Source organism: Paroedura picta, chromosome 12 (genome assembly GCF_049243985.1).
Source record: "Paroedura picta isolate Pp20150507F chromosome 12, Ppicta_v3.0, whole genome shotgun sequence".
Classification (NCBI taxonomy): Eukaryota; Metazoa; Chordata; class Lepidosauria; order Squamata; family Gekkonidae; genus Paroedura; species Paroedura picta.
Genome location: NC_135380.1, coordinates 27,290,734 through 27,311,540, shown reverse-complemented (window position 1 = coordinate 27,311,540; position 20,807 = coordinate 27,290,734). Strand labels below are relative to the sequence as shown.

Sequence of the window (20,807 nt, the reverse complement as noted above, 5' to 3'; positions counted from 1 at the left end):
CAAATGTCTGGGTGGTCCTAATGCTTGGGAAAGACTAGAGAAAAGTTGTGGGTTTCTACACCAGCTTTGTCCAACTCTTCTCCCCATCCCCCCAATGCCGAGACTTTTTGAATAAAGCCACTTCACATTTATTTAAAAGGGGAGGAAAATCATTTTCACACAGTTTGACATCAGGGCAGGGGTGGAACCAACGCTGGGACAGCAGCGAGCCACTGTGTTGGAAAGGGAAGAGTCCCTATTTATATATTTATAGAAGATATGTTCACATCAGTAGCAGTGAAAAGCAAGGAGAGACCAGTGGCTTCTCATAAATTACATTTGCACAAAGTGGAGAGCTGGGGAGGGGGCTGGATGCCAGGCTGTTGCCCCAGAGCCAGGCATGGCAGTTTCCCACAGCTCTCTGCTAGAAAAGTACCCTTGTGGTGGTGGTGGTGATGGTGGGGGGGGGGGTTGGCTGGATTGCAAGAGCAGGACTGATTCCTCCCTCCCTGGGCAAAGACCCGCTCCTCGTTAGCTTCCTGCCACCCAGTGGAAAGTTGCCAGACATCCTTTGCTGCAGCAAAGAGAGACTCGCTTGACTCCCGCACATCCTCTCAACCCCCGAGACTTCCTCTGTTCCTTCCAGAGTCCAGTGCTCCTTCTCCTTTCACCCTGCTGCACCTTGGAGAAAGGGGAGGGGTGGGTGGGGAAGGAGCAAAAGGAGCTGCTCACATGCTCTGTGGATCTTGGCACACAATCCTTTCTGTGGCATTAAAGAGAAACGTCAGGTGGAAGGGCAGGATGGGTCTGTGACTCCGGAGGGAACCCTGCAGGGCTACAGCTGGTTTGTGGTTGGGAATATCCCCCTGCAGGCAGATGAAATTACCTTTTTTCCTTCTGTGCAGTGCCTTTCTCAGCCACCACCTCTGCCCTTTGTCAGACCTGTGTTCACCTATCCTAACCCTGACATGCCTGGGGGTGGGGTTGGGGAGGATGAAAAGGAGCATCTGGCAGAAGGGGGACTCTGCTGCTTCCCATGTATCATCTGGCTCTCTTCTGAAATAGGTCAGACGCAAGAAGGCTCTGGTGAGCATTGTGGGAAAACTTCAGCAGGGGGAGGAGGACTGCCTCTTAGCCTCCATCTCTCAACCCTGGTAGAGCTGTTGCCTTCCCAAAAATGCCCGAGGCCTGCCATTGGTTGGCTCGAAGGTAAGCCCTGAACCCTTGTCGGCAGGAAGGCAAAGCTGTGATTTTGCTCCAGCCCTCTCTGGCTGCAATCGGACTTGGCCCCACTTGAGGCCTTCTTTCCTTGCCATCATCACCCTTCCCCTTGACTTGCCTGGACTATCTAAGCTAGACAAAGCAGCCGTCTGCTAGCTGGCAGCCTGGCTGAGAATCAAAAGAGCCGTCTTGTACCCCGTGTTGGACTACCCGAAGGAATCTCAAAGTGGCTTATGATTGCCTTCCTTTCCTCTCCCCCACAGCAGGCGGCCTGTGAAGTAGGTGGGGCTGAGAGAGCTCTGAGAGAACTGAGACTGTTCCAAGATCAGCCAGTGGTTGCAAGTAGAGAAGCAGGGAATCCACTCCCACTCTCCAGATTAGAGGCTGCCACTCTAACCACGCCACCACTCTTAATCACTACACCAAGAGGCGTGGCTGAGGCAGCTCAGCATGTCTGGAGCTGTTCCAGCCCATGGAGGCTCAAGAGACAGTGCAGCAGCCATTCTCCACAAGGTAAGGAAGGTCTTCTGCCTGGGCTCAAGCAAAGCTCTCGAGCCACCTGGGGCTCTTTGCCTTCGCTTGATTGCTTTGACAGCCCAGGAAAAAGTGGCAGCGTTTGAAAGCTGGAGGGGAGAGGCAGGCAGGCAAGTTCTGGAGGATGCTGTTTCCGTGAGTGCCACGGGGATGGAAGCATCTGAGGAAGGGGCAAAGGCCAGGGCTAACATGGCAGGCAGGGCAGCTGGGAAGGAGCAGCCAGTGCAGAAGGACAGAGGACGCAGGAGGTAAGTGAAGGGGAAGGCCAGAGCAAGGAAGGTGGGAGGAGTCAGCGGCAGTTAGCGGCTGCCTGCTTGCCGAAATGTGGCTCATCCCTTTGTGGGGCTCTGCTGGAGGAACTCAGTTGTTTCTGTGAGTAGCGTGAAAGCACTGCAGCCCAGCCTGGCTGCGGAGGGAAGAGGCCAGTGACACTGCGTGGGAAGGAAGAGGGTTAGCAAAAGGATAAGGGTTTTGAGGTGCGGGGGAAATGGAAAACCTCCCCAGCCCGTGCCGCTGTGTAGCAAACGGACACGTCAAGAATTGTGCCCAGGTGAGATGCCGCTCCAGCAGAGGCGTGGTAGGTCGAGAAAGTGGGAGGAAACCTGCCACCCTCGCTGTCCACCCCTTGAGCCTTTCCACTCCCAGAGCCAAGTACGACCGTCTCACCCTGGGTGAGCGCAAGGCAGACAGAGAGTGGATGTGTGTGGTCAGAGCTTCTGGACCCCAAGGCAGAACAGAGCACATCCCCCCCCCTTTCCATCCCCTTCCTCTTGCCTACGCAGGCCGCCTCTCCATGCCTTCCGAGGGGAGGCCGGGCTCTTGCTCTTCTCCTCCGAGCCTGCTTCCTCTACCTGCTACCAGACTTGGGCCTGGAGCTGCCTCTGCAGCCAGTGGGGTGCGTGGAAAAGGCAGGGAAAGTTCCTTGGAGCCAGCTCAGTTGTAGCCCTAAAGCGTCTGTGATGCAAGACGGTGTGACACACATGGAGTTCGCACTGAGCCCGGTGGCTCAGAGGGAGTCAGAAGAGGAAGGCTTTCTTCTTCAACTCATTCCGCTTCCACAGGGCCAGCTTGCTGAACTCCTCCGGAGACATCTCAAAGACGCGCAGGAAATCCTCGGGCGAGAGGTGTCTCTGGGGGGGAGGAGAGAAGCAACAAGTGGGTGTTTCCCCCTGCTGATGGTTTCAGACACCGCAATCAGTGGGAACACAACGCATGCCAGCAGGCATGCAAGTGGCACAAGTCTTTTGGGATAATGCCCTCCAGCTCCCCAGGGAGATCAGTGTGGTGTATGCTCACTGTATGCTCACCCTTACGACCCTGCGAGGTAGCTTGGAAGGCGGGGGCCCGGTGTGCTTTGAGGCAAGGCAGGAGTTTGAACCTGAGCCTCAAAATTCGTAGCCTGACATTCTAATAGCAGTGTGCAATGCCACCTCGGCTTTCCTGGGCCTTGCACCGCAGAGATAAACACATCATTGGAGATGCATTAATGTTATAAGATGTGCAGGAAGTGTACCTCTAGCCGTGTTCTGTCTACTCCCGGAGGCAGTTTCACACGACCCCGATTCGTTACCATCAGCATCTCGTACGGATAAATCTTTTGTTGAGGGGGGGAGGGAACAAAACAGACAGCATGCCTTGTTACAACAGTTGCAATCTCGTGCAAACTACTCCTGCCCTACTTTCCCTGCGCCGCAAGCACGGCACGCACCTTTTGCTCCAGCATGCTGGGAAGGGAATTCCCCCTGTCCATCCGTCCTCGCTGGCCATTCTGCAGAGGGAAACACACAAACTCACCATGGGCTGGGGGCTGGGTTGGATGCTGAGGTGTGCAGCCGGCAGAGGGAATCAGCTGAGCAGAGAAGCCAGCAGCCAAGGCAAGCACTAGGGCTTGGCCCAGCTGGCCCCTCTTCATCTCTCTCAGTACCACTTCAAATTGGTGTTTTACTTCCCTTTGGACCCTCCCCTTTCCTCTTTGATGCGATGGTGCCACACCCATGTGTGCCACACACCGAGTGTGTGTGTCCTGTCAGTCATTCTCTTTGCCCTGGTACTTGGTCTCCACAGACCCCACAGGGTGGAAGGGAAGGGAAGGGGGAGAACGGCATGAGCTACCTCCAGCATCATCTTCTCTCCTGTGGGAGGCTGAGCGCTTACCTGTAGACCTGCAAAACATAAAGGAAAAAGCATGAGGCCGCTGTGTGAACTGTGCAGGTTCAGTCCTAAGGGAACAGGAGTGGAGATGGGACAGAGACAACTGGGGAGGGGGGCAACCTCCACCCTAGCCCTCTAACCCTTGGCTTATCCTTCTTCTTACCTGGGCTGCCCTTTTCGCTTCCAGTTGGGCTAAACTCTGTTGACTGTAGCTGTAAAAGGTTGTAAGAAGAGCCCTGTTAGTTCAGAGCAATGCCCCCAGCCTCTTATCTCCCCCTGCGGCCTACACGGCCAGCCGTAGACTGCATCCTACTTGCTCCTTGGTTGCCCACTCACAGAGTTTGGAAAGACCTGCTCAGCAGTCTTTGCAATCTACTTTGCGTTTCACCATCCTGAATAACTGGGTGTCATCTGCAAAAGCAGCCGCTTCACTGCTCACCCCCATATAATTTACGATGAATGAAAGAATGACAGCTAGTCATCCCTGCAGAGCCCCATTGCTTATTTCCTCCATTTAGTCTTGCTCTCTGCTTCCCGGCATTGAACCAGTTACTAATCCGTAAGAGGATCTCCCTGCCCCCCTCACGCCCCCTCCAGCCGTCTGATGATTACTAAGCTGACTCAGGAGCCCTTGGTGAAGGATCTCAAAGGTGGGATGGAACAGATGTGAAGTCCGCCCTTCCAAATGTTAAAAGTAATGGGTAGGTGGAGAGGAGGACTCCTTTTTTATTAGATTTTTTTTTTCAAATTCAGAGTAAAAAAATTTCCAGTGGGAAAAGTGGGACATTTTGGGAAGCACTAAAACAAACTCCTACAAAGTATATAGTTCTTTGGAATGAATGAAATGCTTTTTAAGGTAAGGTTTTACTCATTCAAAATGGGCCACATGAGAGGCTTAGGTCGGGGGGTGGGGTTAAAATGATTTTTCCACTGCAAGTTTGGGGAGTGCTAGAAAAAACACCCATGTTATTTCCCCTCCCCCCTTTTGGAATGAATGAAATGTAGCTTTTCCCAAAAGTTGTTTTTGTTTCAAAAAAGAAGAAAATATACTCCCTCCTCGCCCCTGACTTCAACATTTCTTGAAATGTTACACCTCTAGGTTGGACATGCATTTGGCTGGATCCCATCTCTGCAGCGGAAGGACAGTGGTGGACAGGCCTCTTAAAATTACTGGCAGCTTCACAGATTCTTGAGGTTAGCTTTGGGGGGGGCGGGTCATTTCTACAAGGGGGCAACTCAGAAGCAGTTGTTCCTGCTGTGGATCTACATGGAGGTAAAGGCTAGGTGGGTGGAGACATGGCAGGGGCACTGGCAGTTCAGCGGAGTGAAAATGCAAAATGAGAACCCTGAGAAGTGACCGCAGCCATCAGAATACTGCGTTGAAGGTTCCTCATAACGGGTGCCCTACCAGCCTGCCCACAATGCTCTCCCGGGATCTGTAGTGGCAGCCCAGCAGGTTCCTTACCCTGGCAAGAGTGCTTCTCCCATAGGAAGGAAGGGACGAGGATTTGGAGCTTCCTCCATGCAGCGCTAGAAAATACCAAGAGGAATGATTACTTCGACACAAGCCCAGAAGCTGAGATATCATGCAGAGGCAAGGCTACCAGGAGCTGGGAGCAGAGGTCCCTTTTGTGAAGCCACCAGAAGTAGATTTGGGACACTATTGAGTGCAGTAGTGTGGGAGATCAAAAAGAGCAGTCTGCAAGCCCCATGGGAATGGAAGGGAACTGTGGAAGAGCATGGCAGCCATTGTCCCAAGTCCATCGGTGACCGAAGGAAGAAACCCTTGGAGGAAATGTCGGCTACTGCTTCCCAGTGACGAGCTGTTCCATAACAGGGAGGGCAATATAGGCATCCAGAACCCCAACTTATAGGGTAGAACTCTCAGAAATACACCATGTAAACGGCAGGTGTTCCATGAGAACAAAGATGGCTGATGGGAGTTTTGGGGAGCTGTGCTTAGAGGATCGAATAAACTCTGGTTTTATTGTGGTTTTTTATTTTTTATTGTGCTTAGAGGAGGCTGTTCAAAGCATCCCACCCACCTTGCTTCAAAGGAGGCTGCCTGTTATATCTCTAAAGAGCACTTATTTCAACACTAATTGACCTGAATATCCTCCTTTGCTCTTCCATGCCTTGAAAGCATGCTTGCCTTTAAAAAACGGCTGATTCAAAAAAGCAGTGGTGACTACATCTGCATAGAATCACCCCTCTGGAGAAGATGCTGCCCCCTCCTCAGGCTCCAGTCTCCTGAGCCCCTTTAGGATCTCCCTCCAGGCAAGGGTGAGGCTCACTCACAGGTGTGGAAGGGGGTTCGGTCTGGGAGGGAGCGGGTTTTCCGCCGGATGGGGAGTGACTTCTCCATCTCCTCCTTCAGGATGAGCTTCCCTAGGTTGGAGGCGATCTGCAGGGAAGGAGGAATGCGCAGGATTATGAGGGACCCAAGCAGGCCTGAAGGCTTCCTCTGGCTGCTCCACCCCACTCAGGGCCATCTAGTGGTTTTGTGGCCCCAGCCAAAAGTAAAGGATGTCTCCCCCAAACACACACTCCCTTTATCTCTCTGCCCAGGCCACTCTGGGCAAGAATAACCTGTTAGCTTTTTGCAATGTGCATCTATTAAAAATGCCCTTCCATTTGTATTTTGATTTTATGCTATTTTCCACCATTTCCTATCACCATCTATCACTGACTGTTGAGACCTTTCCAGCATGGGGCCCAGACTGGCCCATATGTAAGACTGTCCCTGATCTAATCCCTGATTCTAGGTGGGGCCTAGAGATCTCCCACTATTACAACTGATCTCCAGACCAGTTCCCCTGGAGAAAATGGTTGCTTTGGAAGATGGACTCTATAGCTTTGTACTTTGCTGAGATCTTCCCCTGGCCCCCGAATGTCCAGGGCTGACAATCCTCCCCTGATCCAGGCTTAACACCTCCTCCCATCAGCTACCTTGCTCATCTCTTGTTTCTGCAGCTCCCGCAGGCTCTTCATTTCTGTCGTGAGGTCCTCGTCCTCTTCTTCCCCTCTCTTTGAAGCCTTCCGCTGCCTCCACTCAGTCTCTGTGGGTGCAACAGGGGTGGGTGGACAGAGTGCAAAAAAAGAAAAGTGAAAGCAAAGCAAAAACAGCCTGTCCAGCGGAGTGAAAATGCAAAATGAGAACCCTGAGACCTGTTCCGTACAGGAGTCTTTCAGCCCAATTCTATGTTTACTCATAAAAAGTGACCTACTCCTTCCTCCCAAACAAATATCGTGAGAGCTGACCTCTTGGTGGCAAGTGTGGTCCGACAGAAGAAAAAAATGTGCAAAGCCAGCAAAGGGATCCTTTCCACACCTTATTCCAGTGGCACTTTAAAGCTTAAAACTCAGATTAGACTGAGACCGACTAGCTGAGTAGGGTCACCCAGTGAGCTTGTGTAGTGGAGTGTGGATTTGAATGCGGGTCTCCCAAATCCTAGTTTTTGCCCATTACATCATGCTGGCTGGAGGGTGGGGGAGGGTGGGTGGATAGGGCAAGACAGCAGCAAAGGGCATCTGCTTCAGATCTCACTGAGACCATCAGAGGCCGACCAGGTGACCTTATACCAGCTTCTGTGGTGCACCCTGAACCTCCACCAACGCCTGCGAGATGTCTAACCTGTCTCAGTCATGACAAACATGAAGTGTTTGGAACATGCAAAAGGTACTTCCTTTGCATCGTACGCAAGGAAACAGGCTGCAACGCACCATGCTATGACACCCACTTCTGACCGAATGCTCCACGAAGGACAAAAGTTAGCCCGAGGCTGTTGCACTACCCTTTTGCCACCCAAGATTTTTAAAATCTTCATAGCTTGTAGTAGTGGGTAAATCTAGAGTAAAGAAGCTTTTAATGCTACCTCCCTCCCTCAAAAACTGCCACCTCTGAGAGACTTTAGCCCCCGGTGGGGTCAAGATGCATCAGGGTCACCTACCAACCACTGCCAGCGAGGGAGGGCAGGGCCAGTAGTCCGTCTCGATCTTGGCCGGCTGGTTTGGGTCTGGGGGCTGGGCTGCTGGGAACTTGGAGGACTCTATGATCAGGTCTTCTATGACGTGTTTGTTCTGGGGGGTTGGTGTTGCTGAGTGCTCTGCAAGAGACAGAGAAGGATCAGCTGGCTTCAGCTGGCTTAGCTCCATACAGCTCCTGTCCCGGGGTTACCAGGGAGCAGCACCTACCCTTCTGCTTGTAGATTGGGGGCTTCTTGTAGATGTTCATCTCCGTCGTGTTGGTATCTGGGAAGGAACAAAGCATCCCGTGAGCGGCTCAGGATGAGTGTTGCCAGCCTCCAGAGGGTGAAAAACAAAACCAGCAGGCCAAAATGATAAAGTCTCACAGCCACTCTTGTTTGGTGTATAAATCATATAATTTCTGGGCAATCAGAATGGGCTCCTAGGTATATTTTTCCCGTTTTCAAATACTTCTTCAATGATTGCCACTGCAAAGTCTGCAATCCATTTAACAGTAATATATCAATTAAGACATATATCTCGGCTTTAAGGTCTCTATCTTGAGGCAATTTTACTCCTACGTGCCCCTAGTAGTTCCTTTTCATTGAAAGCCTCCAGGGGGTGGCTGGAGCTTTCCTGGGATTACAACTGATCTCCAGGTAAAAGACATGGCGGGTCTTGATGGTGGACTCTATGGCGTTATACCTCATGAAGTCCCTCCTTTCCATAAATCCCACCCTCCTCCGGCTCCACCCTCACAATCTCCAGGTATTCATGGCCTAGAGCCGCTAACTCTCCTCAGGACCCACTTGGCCATTGCTTCTCTGAGAAACCCCCTCTCCTGAACCTGGATTCATTGCCCGCAGCATTCCCCCTTCCCTGAGGACCAGGACTCCTGCCCCCTTCTCACTTTTCATTTGGGCCCACTGATCAGACAAATGCAGGTGGACCTTTGAAACTCAGCTGAATAGTAAACCTTCCTGGATAGAGAAAATGGCTGGAGCATGGCTATTAGCAGTGTCACAGGCAAAGATATAGGCTGCTAAGGCAAGCATTAATAAACATCGCTCTTACTACAAGCCAGTGAGTCTCGCCACAAAATCTTAAACACGACACTCCATCTGCTACGAATGTGCTCAGATGTTATCAGGCTGCTATTTTCAGGGTGGTTTGGGATTTAGGAGAATGATAAGCACTGGGGTACCAAGGAGGGGGAAGTGATGGAAATGGAGATGGAATTTTCTTTTAAGGAGGCATTTCCAAGAAATGCATGGAAGGTCTGAGATGACCTTTGATTAATTTTGTCATGATACTATTCTCTTCACCAAACTCTCATAATTTCCACAGGAATACAAATAACAGGTTACAGTGCCAAAATAAATGGGAGGGGGGATCCCAGTTCAACTATTTCAGTACTTATTCCCTTGTGAGAACGAAGGGATGTGAGGAAGGGGAACAAGCCAAGGGGCTCCGAAAGCATCATCACCAAATTCCAGTGTTGCCAACTCTAGCTTGTGAAATTGCTGGAGATTTGGAGGCAGTGCCTGTGAAGGGGAGGGAGTTCGGAGACGGATTTAGAATCAATGATATTCCACAGAGTCTCCCTCTGAAGTTTCCATGTTCTTCAGGGAAATTTATCTCCATCATCTGGAGATAATTCTGGGAGGACTCCAGACTCCACCTGGAGATTGGCAACTTGACCAAAAGAATAGGATTCTGTAGAGGAAGAAGGTGATTGAAACAGATAAAAGGGCTGGTTTTTAAAAAAATAGTATAGCCATGACTGTGGAGGGAGATTCTATCCTTTTATACAAATGCATCTTGCACTCCAGTGTGGGTGGTAGAGGATGCAGAATCATAGAATCAGTTGGAAGGGACCTTCTAGGTCATCTAGTCCAACCCCCTGAACTATGCAGGACACTCACATCCCTATCGCTCATCCACTGTAACCTGCCAACCCCTTGAGCCTTCACAGAATCAGCCTCTCCATCAGATGGCTATCTAGCCTCTGTTTAAATATTTCCAAAGATGGAGAACCCACCACCTCCCGAGGAAGCCTGTTCCACTGAGAAACCGTTCTGTCAGGAATTTCTGCCTGATGTTTAGATGGAATTTCTTTTGAATTAATTTCATCCCATTGGTTCTGGTCCATCCCTCTGGGGCAAGAGAGAACAACTCTGCTCCATCCTCTATATGGCAACCTTTCAAATACTTGAAGATGGTTATCAAATCCCCTCTGTCGTCTCCTCTCTAGGCTAAACAGACTCAACCTTTTTTTCATATGACTTGGTCTCTAAACCCCTCACCATCTTTGTTGCCCTCCTCTGGACACGTTCCATTTTGTCTACATCCCTCTTCAACTGGGGTGCCCAAAACTGAACACAGTACTCCAAGGGAGGCCGAACCAGAGCAGAGTACAGCGGTACCATCACCTCCCGTGATCTGGACACGATTCTCCATTTGATACAGCCCAAAATCCCATTCACCGTTTTAGTCACCGAATCCCATTTGCCTTTTGCACGTGAGGCATCTGGGTGGGGAGCTACGGAGGTGGAGGAAGGAAAGTCCTGAGGAAGGGTGCCTGAGAGGGAGGAAGGCAGAGGGGAAAGAGCGAGTCCCTACCAGCAGGACGGTGGAAGTGCTGGACTCCGCTGCGACTGGAGCTGCTGGCCCTCCGGCTAGCGGCCTGGGAGGTGTTTCCAGGAGACTTGTTCTCCATCCAGTCCCGGATGACCTGCAGGTTGCAGCACAAGGAGATGACGGCCGGGTGGTGCGCTCACAGTCTGCTCTCTTTTCCTCTTCTGAGCGGTGCTCCCAGGCTAACCACCCAGCCCTTCTTCCCCCTCCCAGACTGCCAACGCTGCATCTCAACAACCTCCCCCTTGTTGCAAGCGCAGCCGTGACTTGTTGCAGAAGAGAAGCTGCGTTCTTTGGGTGCTGAAGCAAAAAACACACTCTCAGAGATCAACGCTTGCTCGTGGTGGTGGTGGTGGTGGTGGGAGCTTTTCATCCTGCGTTGTCAGGTGCGTGACACAAACAATGACAACATGAGGCTGGGTGGGGCCTCCGGGTGCACAGCACATGTGCAAAGACACACACACACACACACAGCTCCTGTCTTCATGACCTTGCAAAACAGCTCTGCTCAGCGGAGGGAAGATGCTCCTCTCCCCCTCCCTCCCCCCCCCCCCGCCTCCCCCAGGCCTTGCTCTTCGCATCCCCTTCTTGGCAACACATCTCCAAGGCAACTCTGGGAAGCACTTACTTCTGGGGAAGGCGGAGGAGAGAGAGATTTGGGCGAGAGAGAGCGCTGCGGAGAGAGAAAGAAGTCAAAAAGGCCCACGTTATTTGCCGAGGCCGGCCACGGAGTGTGACTGATTAATTTATTCAAAGGTGCATAGGCCAGCCAGTAAACGGCCTGGAAAACAGAATGAAAAAATGCTGGCAGCGTGAGACCCTCGAAACACAAACAGAGGGGCACAGGGGCAAGAGAGACCACAGCGGTGCTGAAGCAGCCTTAAGCCAAGCGAAGATCCTTCTCAAACTGCTTTCAAGATATCGTTTCCCTAAAACCTCGTAGGGAGGAAAGGAGCTGGGCCTATGGACCTTTGAAATTATTAACTTTAAAACTGAAACTCATTTATATCCCTCTTACAGTTTGCCACTGAAGAAAACACGTTTGAAAACGCCTCATACCCGGTCTGCATTCTGGCATACTTTATTTTTGGAATTAAAGAGGATTTCATGTATTGACTTTATACTTTGTCAGCTTCCTTGCTTGTTAACCCCCAGATGGTAGCTGGAGATTGCGTGGCATTACAACTCATCTCCAGGCAACAGAGATCAGTCCCCCTAGAGAAAATGGCCGCTTTGGAAGGTGGCCTCTAAGGCATTGAAATCTCTCCCCTCACAAGCCCCACCCTCCTCAGGTTCATCCTCCCAAATCTCCAGGTAAATCCCAGCCAGGCACTGGCCTGGCAACCCTGCTTTCCACTGCATCCCGGGACAGATCAGAGGAAGAAGCCCTCCCCACCCCATCCCACCCCCTGCTGGTGCAGGATTTGCCCTTCCTCACCTCTCGGCTCCGTGGCCTCTCCACATGGTCCAGGAGCGAGTAGGTGAAGTGCGGCTCATAGATCATCAAGTCCGGGCGCTCGATGTCCAAGATCGCCTTGTCCTTGGGGATGGCTGCCAAGTCCTTGTACTCCAGGACTTCGTTGTCCATTTTGGCCTGAGGAAATGAGCAAGTCAGAAAAGCCAAGGGCTGGATATCCCAAGGTGTCCACAGCTGGATTGGCATGAACCAGACCAACTCCAGTTTAGAAAGGCACTGAGTCTTTATGGGATTTCTTGCAGGAGCTGAATACTTGGGCTTCCCTTCCCCTCCGAATCCTCCCAATTGCCCGTGATGCCCGTCAAGCCTGAGTCAAGGAGCAGCTCAATAAATGAGTGGGAGCCTGGGGCCTCTCTCTTTTACCCCTCTGGCTCTCAGGAGGAATGTGTGCCCCATTCAGAAACACTCTCTGTGTGGATCCCCTTCCTTTTCCCACCCAAGGAAGATCTTGCTTGTTAATGGATACCCCAGGGAGGGACATAGGCACTTGGGAAAGGCTGTCTGCTAGCATTTGGAAGCAGGGGGCATATTTTCTTCTTGAAAATGCACCTGAATCTCCCAATTGTTAAGCTCCCTTTTTGTGGAAACTGAAAAAAGATTTCAAGAGCATGAAGGGCGTGGCAAGCACATGTGCGTCCTGTTGAATGTGGCACGAATTTGATGGCAATCGTGCAACGGAAGGATGGGGGTCATTTCTGTGTTGTGGGGATCAGAAGGATACTCACCACAATGCTGGAGGGTGACCCTGGGACACTGGATCCCCGGGATGAACCGACACTCCCCGGGGAAGTCAATTGCTGCAGAAGACAAGGAGGACACTTTGGTTAGCAGTGAGGGCAACCTCTGCTATAGAGAAGGAGTGCTAGGCTGATGGAGCCAGGCCTTGGTATGACAAGGCACTGAAAACGCCACTCAAGGCCCGAGGGCTCCTTGTTGGGGCAGCCTCTGCTTCCATGGGCTAGAGCCTGTCAGAAGCACAAAGTGGTCTAGAAACTTGATCTACCTGGATTCAGATGAAAGCAAACACAGGCCCTGCAAGTCACTGCAGGTCATATAATTCTATTGCTTTTTCTACGACAGCCTAAGGCAGTTGCTCTCTTTCTTGCCACAGGCATTTCCCATGAACAGCCAGAACAAACTGTGGAGTCCAAAGAACAGAAGGAACCTCCATTCCCACTTGCAATGCTGCTCCTTCCCCTGTGCATTTCCCCACTACCCTCTGGTGAAGCAGAGTAACCAGAAGACTCTGGTTTTGATCTTGCCTCCTCCGGGGACCTTCTGAGAGTTTCTGAACTTTTCTGCTACTTTTCCCAAACCTGCTTTGCTATAGTGTTTCCTCTCATCTGGGTTCTATTCTTTAAAGCTGGTTTTATTCTGCTAAAAGATTTTTAAGACATTTAAAATCTTGCTGAATGTATTGTTATAGTTTTTGTTGCTTATCTTGCTTTACATATTATTCTTGTTGCTGTACTAGCTTTTGAATTCCTTGTTTATAATGTTGTTGTCAGCCAACTTGGGGATCAACTATTAAGAATACAGGGCATAAATATTCCAAATCATTACAGCAAAGAACATTCCTTGAGAGAGAGAAAAATCACAGAATTACACGTAGCATGTAGTTCTGCATATAGCTCTTTAGAAGGCCAGATCCTGAAGATGAAACTCAAATACTTTGGCCACCTCATGAGAAGGAAGGACTCCCTGGAGAAAAGCCTAATGCTGGGAGCGATGGAGGGCAAAAGAAGAAGGGGACGACAGAGAATGAGGTGGCTGGATGGAGTCACTGAAGCAGTAGGTGCAAACTTAAATGGACTCCGGGGAATGGTAGAGGACAGGAAGGCCTGGAGGATCATTGTCCATGGGGTTGTGATGGTTCGGACATGACTTTGCAACTAACAACAACAACATACTTCTGCCGTGCCACTCTTTGCCTCAGTTCCTCTCTGCAGTTTGGAGGAAACAGTATTGACCTACCTTCACAAGCTGTTGTAAGGCTTACTGAGTTTATGTAAACTAAGTATACAAATACTAAGGAACTCAAACTAGGTGAGATGCAGATAGCCAGTGGAGGTTCTCCACCAAGAGCTACCAGTCAATGACCACAAGGTGACACTACCTTCCCAATGTCCATCAAGTGTACAGGGGCCTTAGGACAAATCATAAGAGCACTTTAAGGATCACTCAGCAACACATATTATCTCCCTTCACAAGCAACACTTCTCCCACATACATTTGCAAGTGACACATAAAATGTAGGGATGTGATTGGAAATCCACTTTCCCGCTTGGCCATCAAATTATTAATTTTTTGTTAAACAACGTTTCTGTCTTTTGCACAAACCAACATCAACAGGGGGGGGGGCTCAGAAATGTTTCAGTTGGGCATGCATGAAATCCACCCTACCCAGCAATGCTACCAGAAATTTGAGGGGACCAGGCTTTAGAGGGTCAAGCCTAGCAAGGCTTCCAGTGTCTTTGAGAGTTCATTTCAACAAGGACTTCCTTTCAGCAGAGACACTGAGCTCCAGCTTAGCAGCTCAAAGGCATACATTTGCCCCCTTGATCAAAGCTGCTACGAGGATGGGGGTGGCCATCCCATACACTGGGCCTTTCCTTGTCGTTGCGGCAATAGGGAGGACTTTCCCATGTGTCACGAAGAATGAAAGGTTTTGGTACCGACCAGCAAAATTCTTCCTATCTTATACAGATAGGAAGAAGAACTGAAACCAACTCAGTGATTGAAGAGCTTTTGTGTCCCAGTTGGTAGAAGCCGATTTACAAGCTGTCCTATTTAACTGGCTTTACTTGAGACACTTGGAGAACAGACCTTGCAGTGCAAGGATGTGAAAAAAACTGTGGAGCATCACAAACTATTTTAGGCTCTCTGCACGAATACCAACAAGATCCCATCTGAAGAGAAGATAATGGGTGAATCACAACTATGCTTTTTTGTCTCAAGCTCGCAAAACACCCTGAGCCTTAAACACGGTCATCAAATGCTGTACCATAGAACACGGGTAGTCAAACTGCGGCCCTCCAGACGTCCATGGACTACAATTCCCATGAACCCCTGCCAGCATTTGGGAATGGGAATTGTAGCCCATGGACATCTGGAGGGCCGCAGTTTGACTACCCCTGCAATGTACTGCAAGAGACATTCCTGGCCGCCTCTCTGCCAAGCAGGCTCTGTTGGCCGAAGGCTTTTGCCACAAAAACACTTTGTACGGTGACCTTTTCTCTGCAGCAGATGAACATGGCTGTGCCTTGGTAATTTTCCATGTCAACATAATTTTGTATTTACATACTGTAATTGCTCATCTCCTTACTGAATAGCACTTTTGGCACCGACACTATGCAGAGCTCTGCTTGTAATCCAGTCCTGGATAAGTGGCTGTCCTTATTCTTGCTCATGGTGTCCTCTCTGCACTCCCAGCTAGTTGCTCTCAGCAATTGGTTAGATATTTCTCCATTAGTCTCCTGTGTAGACGCCTTCATTGAACCCAAGATGTTTCCCATGCATTTCAGTCTCAAGTGAATACAAACAAACCCCAAATGCCGTCCCCCCCCCCCCTATTTATCTCTGGAATCTGATAAGCATTTTCATTATCCTTTATGTTAATTACACTTTGCCTCTAAGTATGAATCGATCGCTTCCATTCCATGACATTGTATCTGAGTAAGCATGCATGCACACGAAAGTGCATACCTTGAATAAAACGTGGTTGGTCTTCAAGATGCCCCTGGACTCAAACTTTGTTCTGGTGCTTCAGACCAACGGGGCTCCCCACTTGAAACTGCCCTCCCACAGATGTTTAAAAGAAGTGAAGAATGTTAATTGTCACATCCTCAACCTCCAGTCCTCTACAGCAGGGGTAGTCAACCTGTGGTCCTCCAGATGTCCATGGACTACAATTCCCAAGAGCCCCTGCCAGCGTTTGCTGGCAGGGGCTCATGGGAATTGTAGTCCATGGACATCTGGAGGACCACAGGTTGACTACCCCTGCCAGGCTTTCTTCATCCCTCCAGCTGTTGGGGTTGTTGGTTTTTTGGGGCTTCCTTGGTTTTTCTTTGGTGATGATTAATTTGGCTACAGTGATCAAATTCCTTGCAAATCTCCATGCTCCCTCTTTATAATACCCTGAATACAGACCTGAAAAGGAAAAAAGAAGTAACCTGGGGCTTAATTTGGGATGGGTAACATCTGCAGTGGCCACTGAAGTAATAAATCAATTTTCTTCCCAGCCTCAACAAGGTCTGTAACCACCTGTTTTTCTCACAGGTTGATGTTCCTGGATCTGCAGGTTCTCTGGATGTCTCGCTAAAGCTAAAGGCAATAGTGTGGTAACTCAGCTCTCCTTAGATTTGCCCCAGATTTTAAAAATAGCTGGCTGACTCCTAACTTTAGCTGAGATAACTGAACATGACATCATCTGGCATTTCTCAGGTAATCAACTGGATTCTTGCAACTCATTTGGAAACAGGTGGCTTACAGCAGGGGTAGTCAACCTGTGGTCCTCCAGATGTTCATGGACTACAATTCCCATGAGCCCCTGCCAGCAAATGCTGGCAGGGGCTCATGGGAATTGTAATCCATGAACATCTGGAGGACCACAGGTTGACTACCCCTGGCTTACAGAGTCAGGAACTGGATTCATGCTTGGCTAGTGGGGTTCTCACTTAGAAACCGTTTGACTTGTACAATTTGTTCAATTATTCTGTATGGTTTATAAATACTGTTCCATTCTGCTTTGCTATTTCTATAAGTATTTACATTTTTTTACCTACTGAGGATACGATATTAAGGTGGCACAACAAATCCAAGTGTCTCACAGCTGAATTTTCCAGTAGTTTCAATATTCTGATTGTGACTTTGGGAGTCTACAGTTCCCAACCCCCAGGCAGGGCCTGGACTTACATTTCAGAATTACATTTCCTCTGCGCACTACAGAGACCAGTTCCATTGGTATCACGTCCCTGCTGAACTCCTCTAAAATATTCAGGACTCTTTGGGACTTCACACTCAGCTACCCATGTCTTGCTTTACTTATATTGCCAGCACAAACCAAGGTAATATTGGGAGGATTTTCTTTCTGCCATCTGGAGGTTTACGGTTTTAAGGACTGGAGATTTTATGGGGTTTGATGGGGTTTTATGCAATCCGCCTTGAGTCCCACCAAGGAGGAAGGTGGACTATAAGTGCAATAAATAAATGAAAAACAAACAGATAAACAAATGAACTAATAAATAAATAAAGTTCAGCAACCTAGCCCATGGGCAATAGCTAAGTTGTCTCTGAAAAAAACTGATGAGGTGTGCAGGACCTGAAGCCTAAGCACATCTACCCAGAAGTAGAATGGCGCTTATGACCAGGGAAGTGCTTTCAGATTTCAGGCTGCCTAATCCAGAGCTCCATTCTCCACAACCAAACGGATCCGATTTAATTGGTGTATACAATTTCGGCAACCCTCTTTGTATTTAAGAACCACAAGGCTTTGCATGTCCCTGATTAAAGAATCCATTTTTTAAAATACATCACCAGTTCAACATTGAACTATGTCCCCAAGTTATTCTGTCCTTACCTTCTGTAACTTTTCCATTCAGCTTGAAGGTTCAGATGATTCACGAGCCCTGTGGGGGTGAGAGGAGATGGGAGGAGATCAGGCTGGCTCTCAGGGTCTGGGGGGGGGGGGACTCAGGATGCGAAAAAGAAAGGGCAAATGCTTGGGTCAACCTCACCTCGAGCATCCAGAAGGTTCTCCCTTGGCTCCACTTGCCTGGGAGTCTTTGGGAAAGATGGATTTAGATCCAAGCTAAATAAGCTAGAGTTTATGGTCATTTTATGAGAGGCTTCTAAATACAAATGATTAGATTGTCATTTTGGAGGGGATGCTATAGGGCCTCAGCATGACATAAGCTGGCCCTGATCTCTAGAAACTGGACCTGCTCCCAAATCACCCCTCCCTAGGGCTGCCCAAGATTACAACTGATCTCCATGTGACAGAGACCACCTCACCTGAGATAATGGCCATCTTGGGAATGTAGACTCTATGGCAATATACTCCCCTCCCCAAACCCCACCCTTCTCATGCTCCCCCATCCCTACAAATCTCTAGGTATTCTCCAGCCCAGAGTTGGCAACCCTACCCTGCCTACATAGACTTGAAGTGGGGTTTCATTTGGCCAGCAATGAAATGGGAACAGCAGTGACTCATCCTGTAGGGTTTTTATAGGGGCAACCAGGAGAAAAGCGGAAAGGGTTCTGTGCATTAAACATGCTGGACAAATGATGAATGAGTCCTGAACCCCTCCCCCCAGGCTGCTGCCCTCTGGGAAATGCTGCATTCCTGACCATGATGAATATTTAAACAGGCATCTGAAAGACGGCCGTAGATTGTTTTTGCAACATATCAAAAAGAGAAAGAACAAAAGTGTTCCAAGCATTGCTTCAGCAGCCAGGTTCCTTGGGGCCAAATTTTCCCACTCCTCCACAAGGATTTTAAGCTCTTTGACTCCTTTGGCTAATTTTGTTTTCCCAGCTATTATCGAGATTTATAGTTCCTTGGGGATAGGGGAGGGGAAACTGTTTTGCTTCTGTTATGTGTGCAAAATGCACACGTCACTGCACAGATAAATCAAACACAGAATGACACAGGTAACTCTTATTTCTGATCCCAAACATTGACAAACCTTTACAGTACAATTACATTTCTTGGAAGACAACCCCCCTTCCCCCATGCCCAGCAAGGGTTAGTGCCTTTGTAGCAATTTAGAAGGAAAGTTATTAATATTAACCACACATCTGGGTTGAGAAGGTGGAAGGCACTACTCCAGGCCCCCTGAAGGTGGCAGCACCGAATGCTGTCAAGGGAAGGGAGTCAGGAGAGGGCTTCTGGAAACCATCACACCCAAGGGAAAACTCTTGCAGTGCAGTGGGGGAAATGCCGCAGGGCTGGCCAAACCAGGAGTGGTTTATTGGTTTGTGGAGCCCGAAGCACCAGAGCCAGTTTAAGGTTTTGTGGGGCCCTAGTAGAGTACAATTTTGCCAAGAGCAGCCAGACTGAGGGCAGAGGGACCCTCACAGCAGAATGGGGTGTCACTCTGAGTGTCCTTAAAGAGAGAAAAGAGGGGGAGGAGAGCGGCCATGGCCCTGATTCATGGGGTTGAAGGCACTGTGAGGGGACCCTGGAAGTGCAGGGCCTGTAGCACATGCTATATGTGCCACATGCTTAAACTGGCCCTGGGCTTTCCAGATGTCTGTGGACATCTCCATGCATTTGTCCTTCTCATCCTGGCCAGACCAGCTGCACAGCAATGCTGGTCAACAGATGCCAAAGGTTTTCTGAGGTCCAGAATAACACAGGACAAGGAGCTCCAAAATGGCTCATTTGGGAAGGCTTTTCAAGATGGGTAAGGGAGAGGCGATCAGTGCTGGATCTCCAGCCAAGCCACCCAAGCAGCTGCCTGGTGAGGTACAGTGAGGGAGGTACACAAATGTGCAACAGGGGCTCTGTTTGCTCTAAGCCATAAGTGATATGAGAGGGGGCATTTCCTCTTGCTCCACCTTGCACTGGTCAGGCCCAAGGCAAGACTGTACAGTTGCCAGCTGGTGGCAGTGCAGGCCCAGGAGGTGACAGGTGTATCTGGATGGGGTGGCAAAATACCAAGGCAGCCCGAGTTTACCCTTCCACCCCTTCCACTCCCTCTTGATGCCTCAGAATGTGCTATCTTTGTGGACTTTACTCTACCTGCTCTAGAGCAGGGGTAGTCAAACTGCAGCCCTCCAGAAGTCCATGGACTACAATTGGCAAGGGCTCCTGGGAATTGTAGTCCATGGACATCTGGAGGGCCGCAGTTTGACTACCCCTGCTCTAGAGAATCTGGGGGGCACATAATAGATTCATTCATGGTTCCTTCTGCAGGGAATCTTGGGAGAGAGCCCAGGCTGGTCAGATTTCTAATCTGTGAAGATGAAACTAGGATGAGAAGAGGGGCCATGTGGAGGCACTAAATGCAGAAGATCTTATGTTCAGGACAGCGATGGCTGTGGTCACATACCTATTCACCTGGCTTCCACATCCCTCCAGACGGGCTGGGATTTGGATCAGGAACTCCTTCTGAAAAGAGAAATGGGACAGCTGAACCTTTCACACAGTAACTGCATGAAACCCTTCTCCCACTCTCTCCAGTATTCCCTGTGCCCCACTTCAGAGCAAATAGCTGCCACTGGGCTCCCAGAACAGCTGTCCAATGAAGAGAGAAGCCTAGCAGGATCCGCCCTGGTTGTTGCTTAGAAGGGAGACAACCAAGGAATATACCAGGGTCATGATGTGGAGGCTGGGAGGAGTAAACCTCTTCCAAACGTCTCTCACCTTGAAAACTGCACAGGGTTGTCAAAAGTCAACTTGATGGGGGGGGGAAGGTCTAAAGTTGTGATCCCTAATGCATTAAAGGGCACCTGCTTGCTCTCTCACACCTGCCACCTTCTGCTCTCTTTTGCAACACCTTTTCAAGTTCTCCTTGTCCTCCTTCTCCATTAACCTTCCCTCCTTCTCTACTCTTCCTTTTGCCCACTTTCCTCCCTCTGGTCTCTCCGTCCTCACTCTGGGCAGACTTTGAGGTGTGCTAAAGGAGACCAGAGGATGGAGAGGCTGTGGTGGCAGCAACAGGGCTGGCTGGGGACGGGGTGAGAAGCCAGGCTCTCCTGACCTCTAGCAAAGTCCCACTGCTGCTTGAACCCAACCCTTCCATCCTCTCTTGGAATATTTTACGATAAACTCTGTTTTTAAAATATATGGGGAGGACTAGGGTTAAGGTTGTCCCTGGCAGCCATTCTGTGGAAGCAC

The 20,807-nt window shown here is 49.7% G+C and overlaps 1 protein-coding gene across 3 annotated transcripts in view; it reads right to left on the bottom strand.

Annotated features, from left to right (window-relative positions):
• Positions 1-104: 104 nt before the first annotated feature.
• Positions 105-20,807, bottom strand: part of DMTN (dematin actin binding protein) — a 46,464-nt gene continuing 25,761 nt past the window's right edge. The window contains exons 2-17 of one of the 3 annotated variants that reach the window (XM_077304973.1): positions 20,020-20,078; positions 17,544-17,592; positions 12,691-12,762; positions 11,927-12,082; positions 11,117-11,161; positions 10,474-10,585; positions 8,080-8,136; positions 7,836-7,991; positions 6,835-6,944; positions 6,184-6,289; positions 5,351-5,415; positions 4,049-4,097; positions 3,889-3,896; positions 3,443-3,502; positions 3,248-3,328; positions 105-2,864 (exon numbers count right to left, since the gene is read on the bottom strand). In XM_077304973.1, the coding sequence (XP_077161088.1) occupies positions 2,751-2,864; positions 3,248-3,328; positions 3,443-3,502; positions 3,889-3,896; positions 4,049-4,097; positions 5,351-5,415; positions 6,184-6,289; positions 6,835-6,944; positions 7,836-7,991; positions 8,080-8,136; positions 10,474-10,585; positions 11,117-11,161; positions 11,927-12,082; positions 12,691-12,762; positions 17,544-17,561 (1,209 nt within the window). In that variant the 5' untranslated portion in view covers positions 17,562-17,592; positions 20,020-20,078 and the 3' untranslated portion in view covers positions 105-2,750. Of the gene's footprint in view, positions 2,865-3,247; positions 3,329-3,442; positions 3,503-3,590; positions 3,897-4,048; positions 4,098-5,350; positions 5,416-6,183; positions 6,290-6,834; positions 6,945-7,835; positions 7,992-8,079; positions 8,137-10,473; positions 10,586-11,116; positions 11,162-11,926; positions 12,083-12,690; positions 12,763-17,543; positions 17,593-20,019; positions 20,079-20,807 lie in introns of those variants that run through there. The other 2 variants (XM_077304972.1, XM_077304971.1) reach the window with 2 other exon arrangements.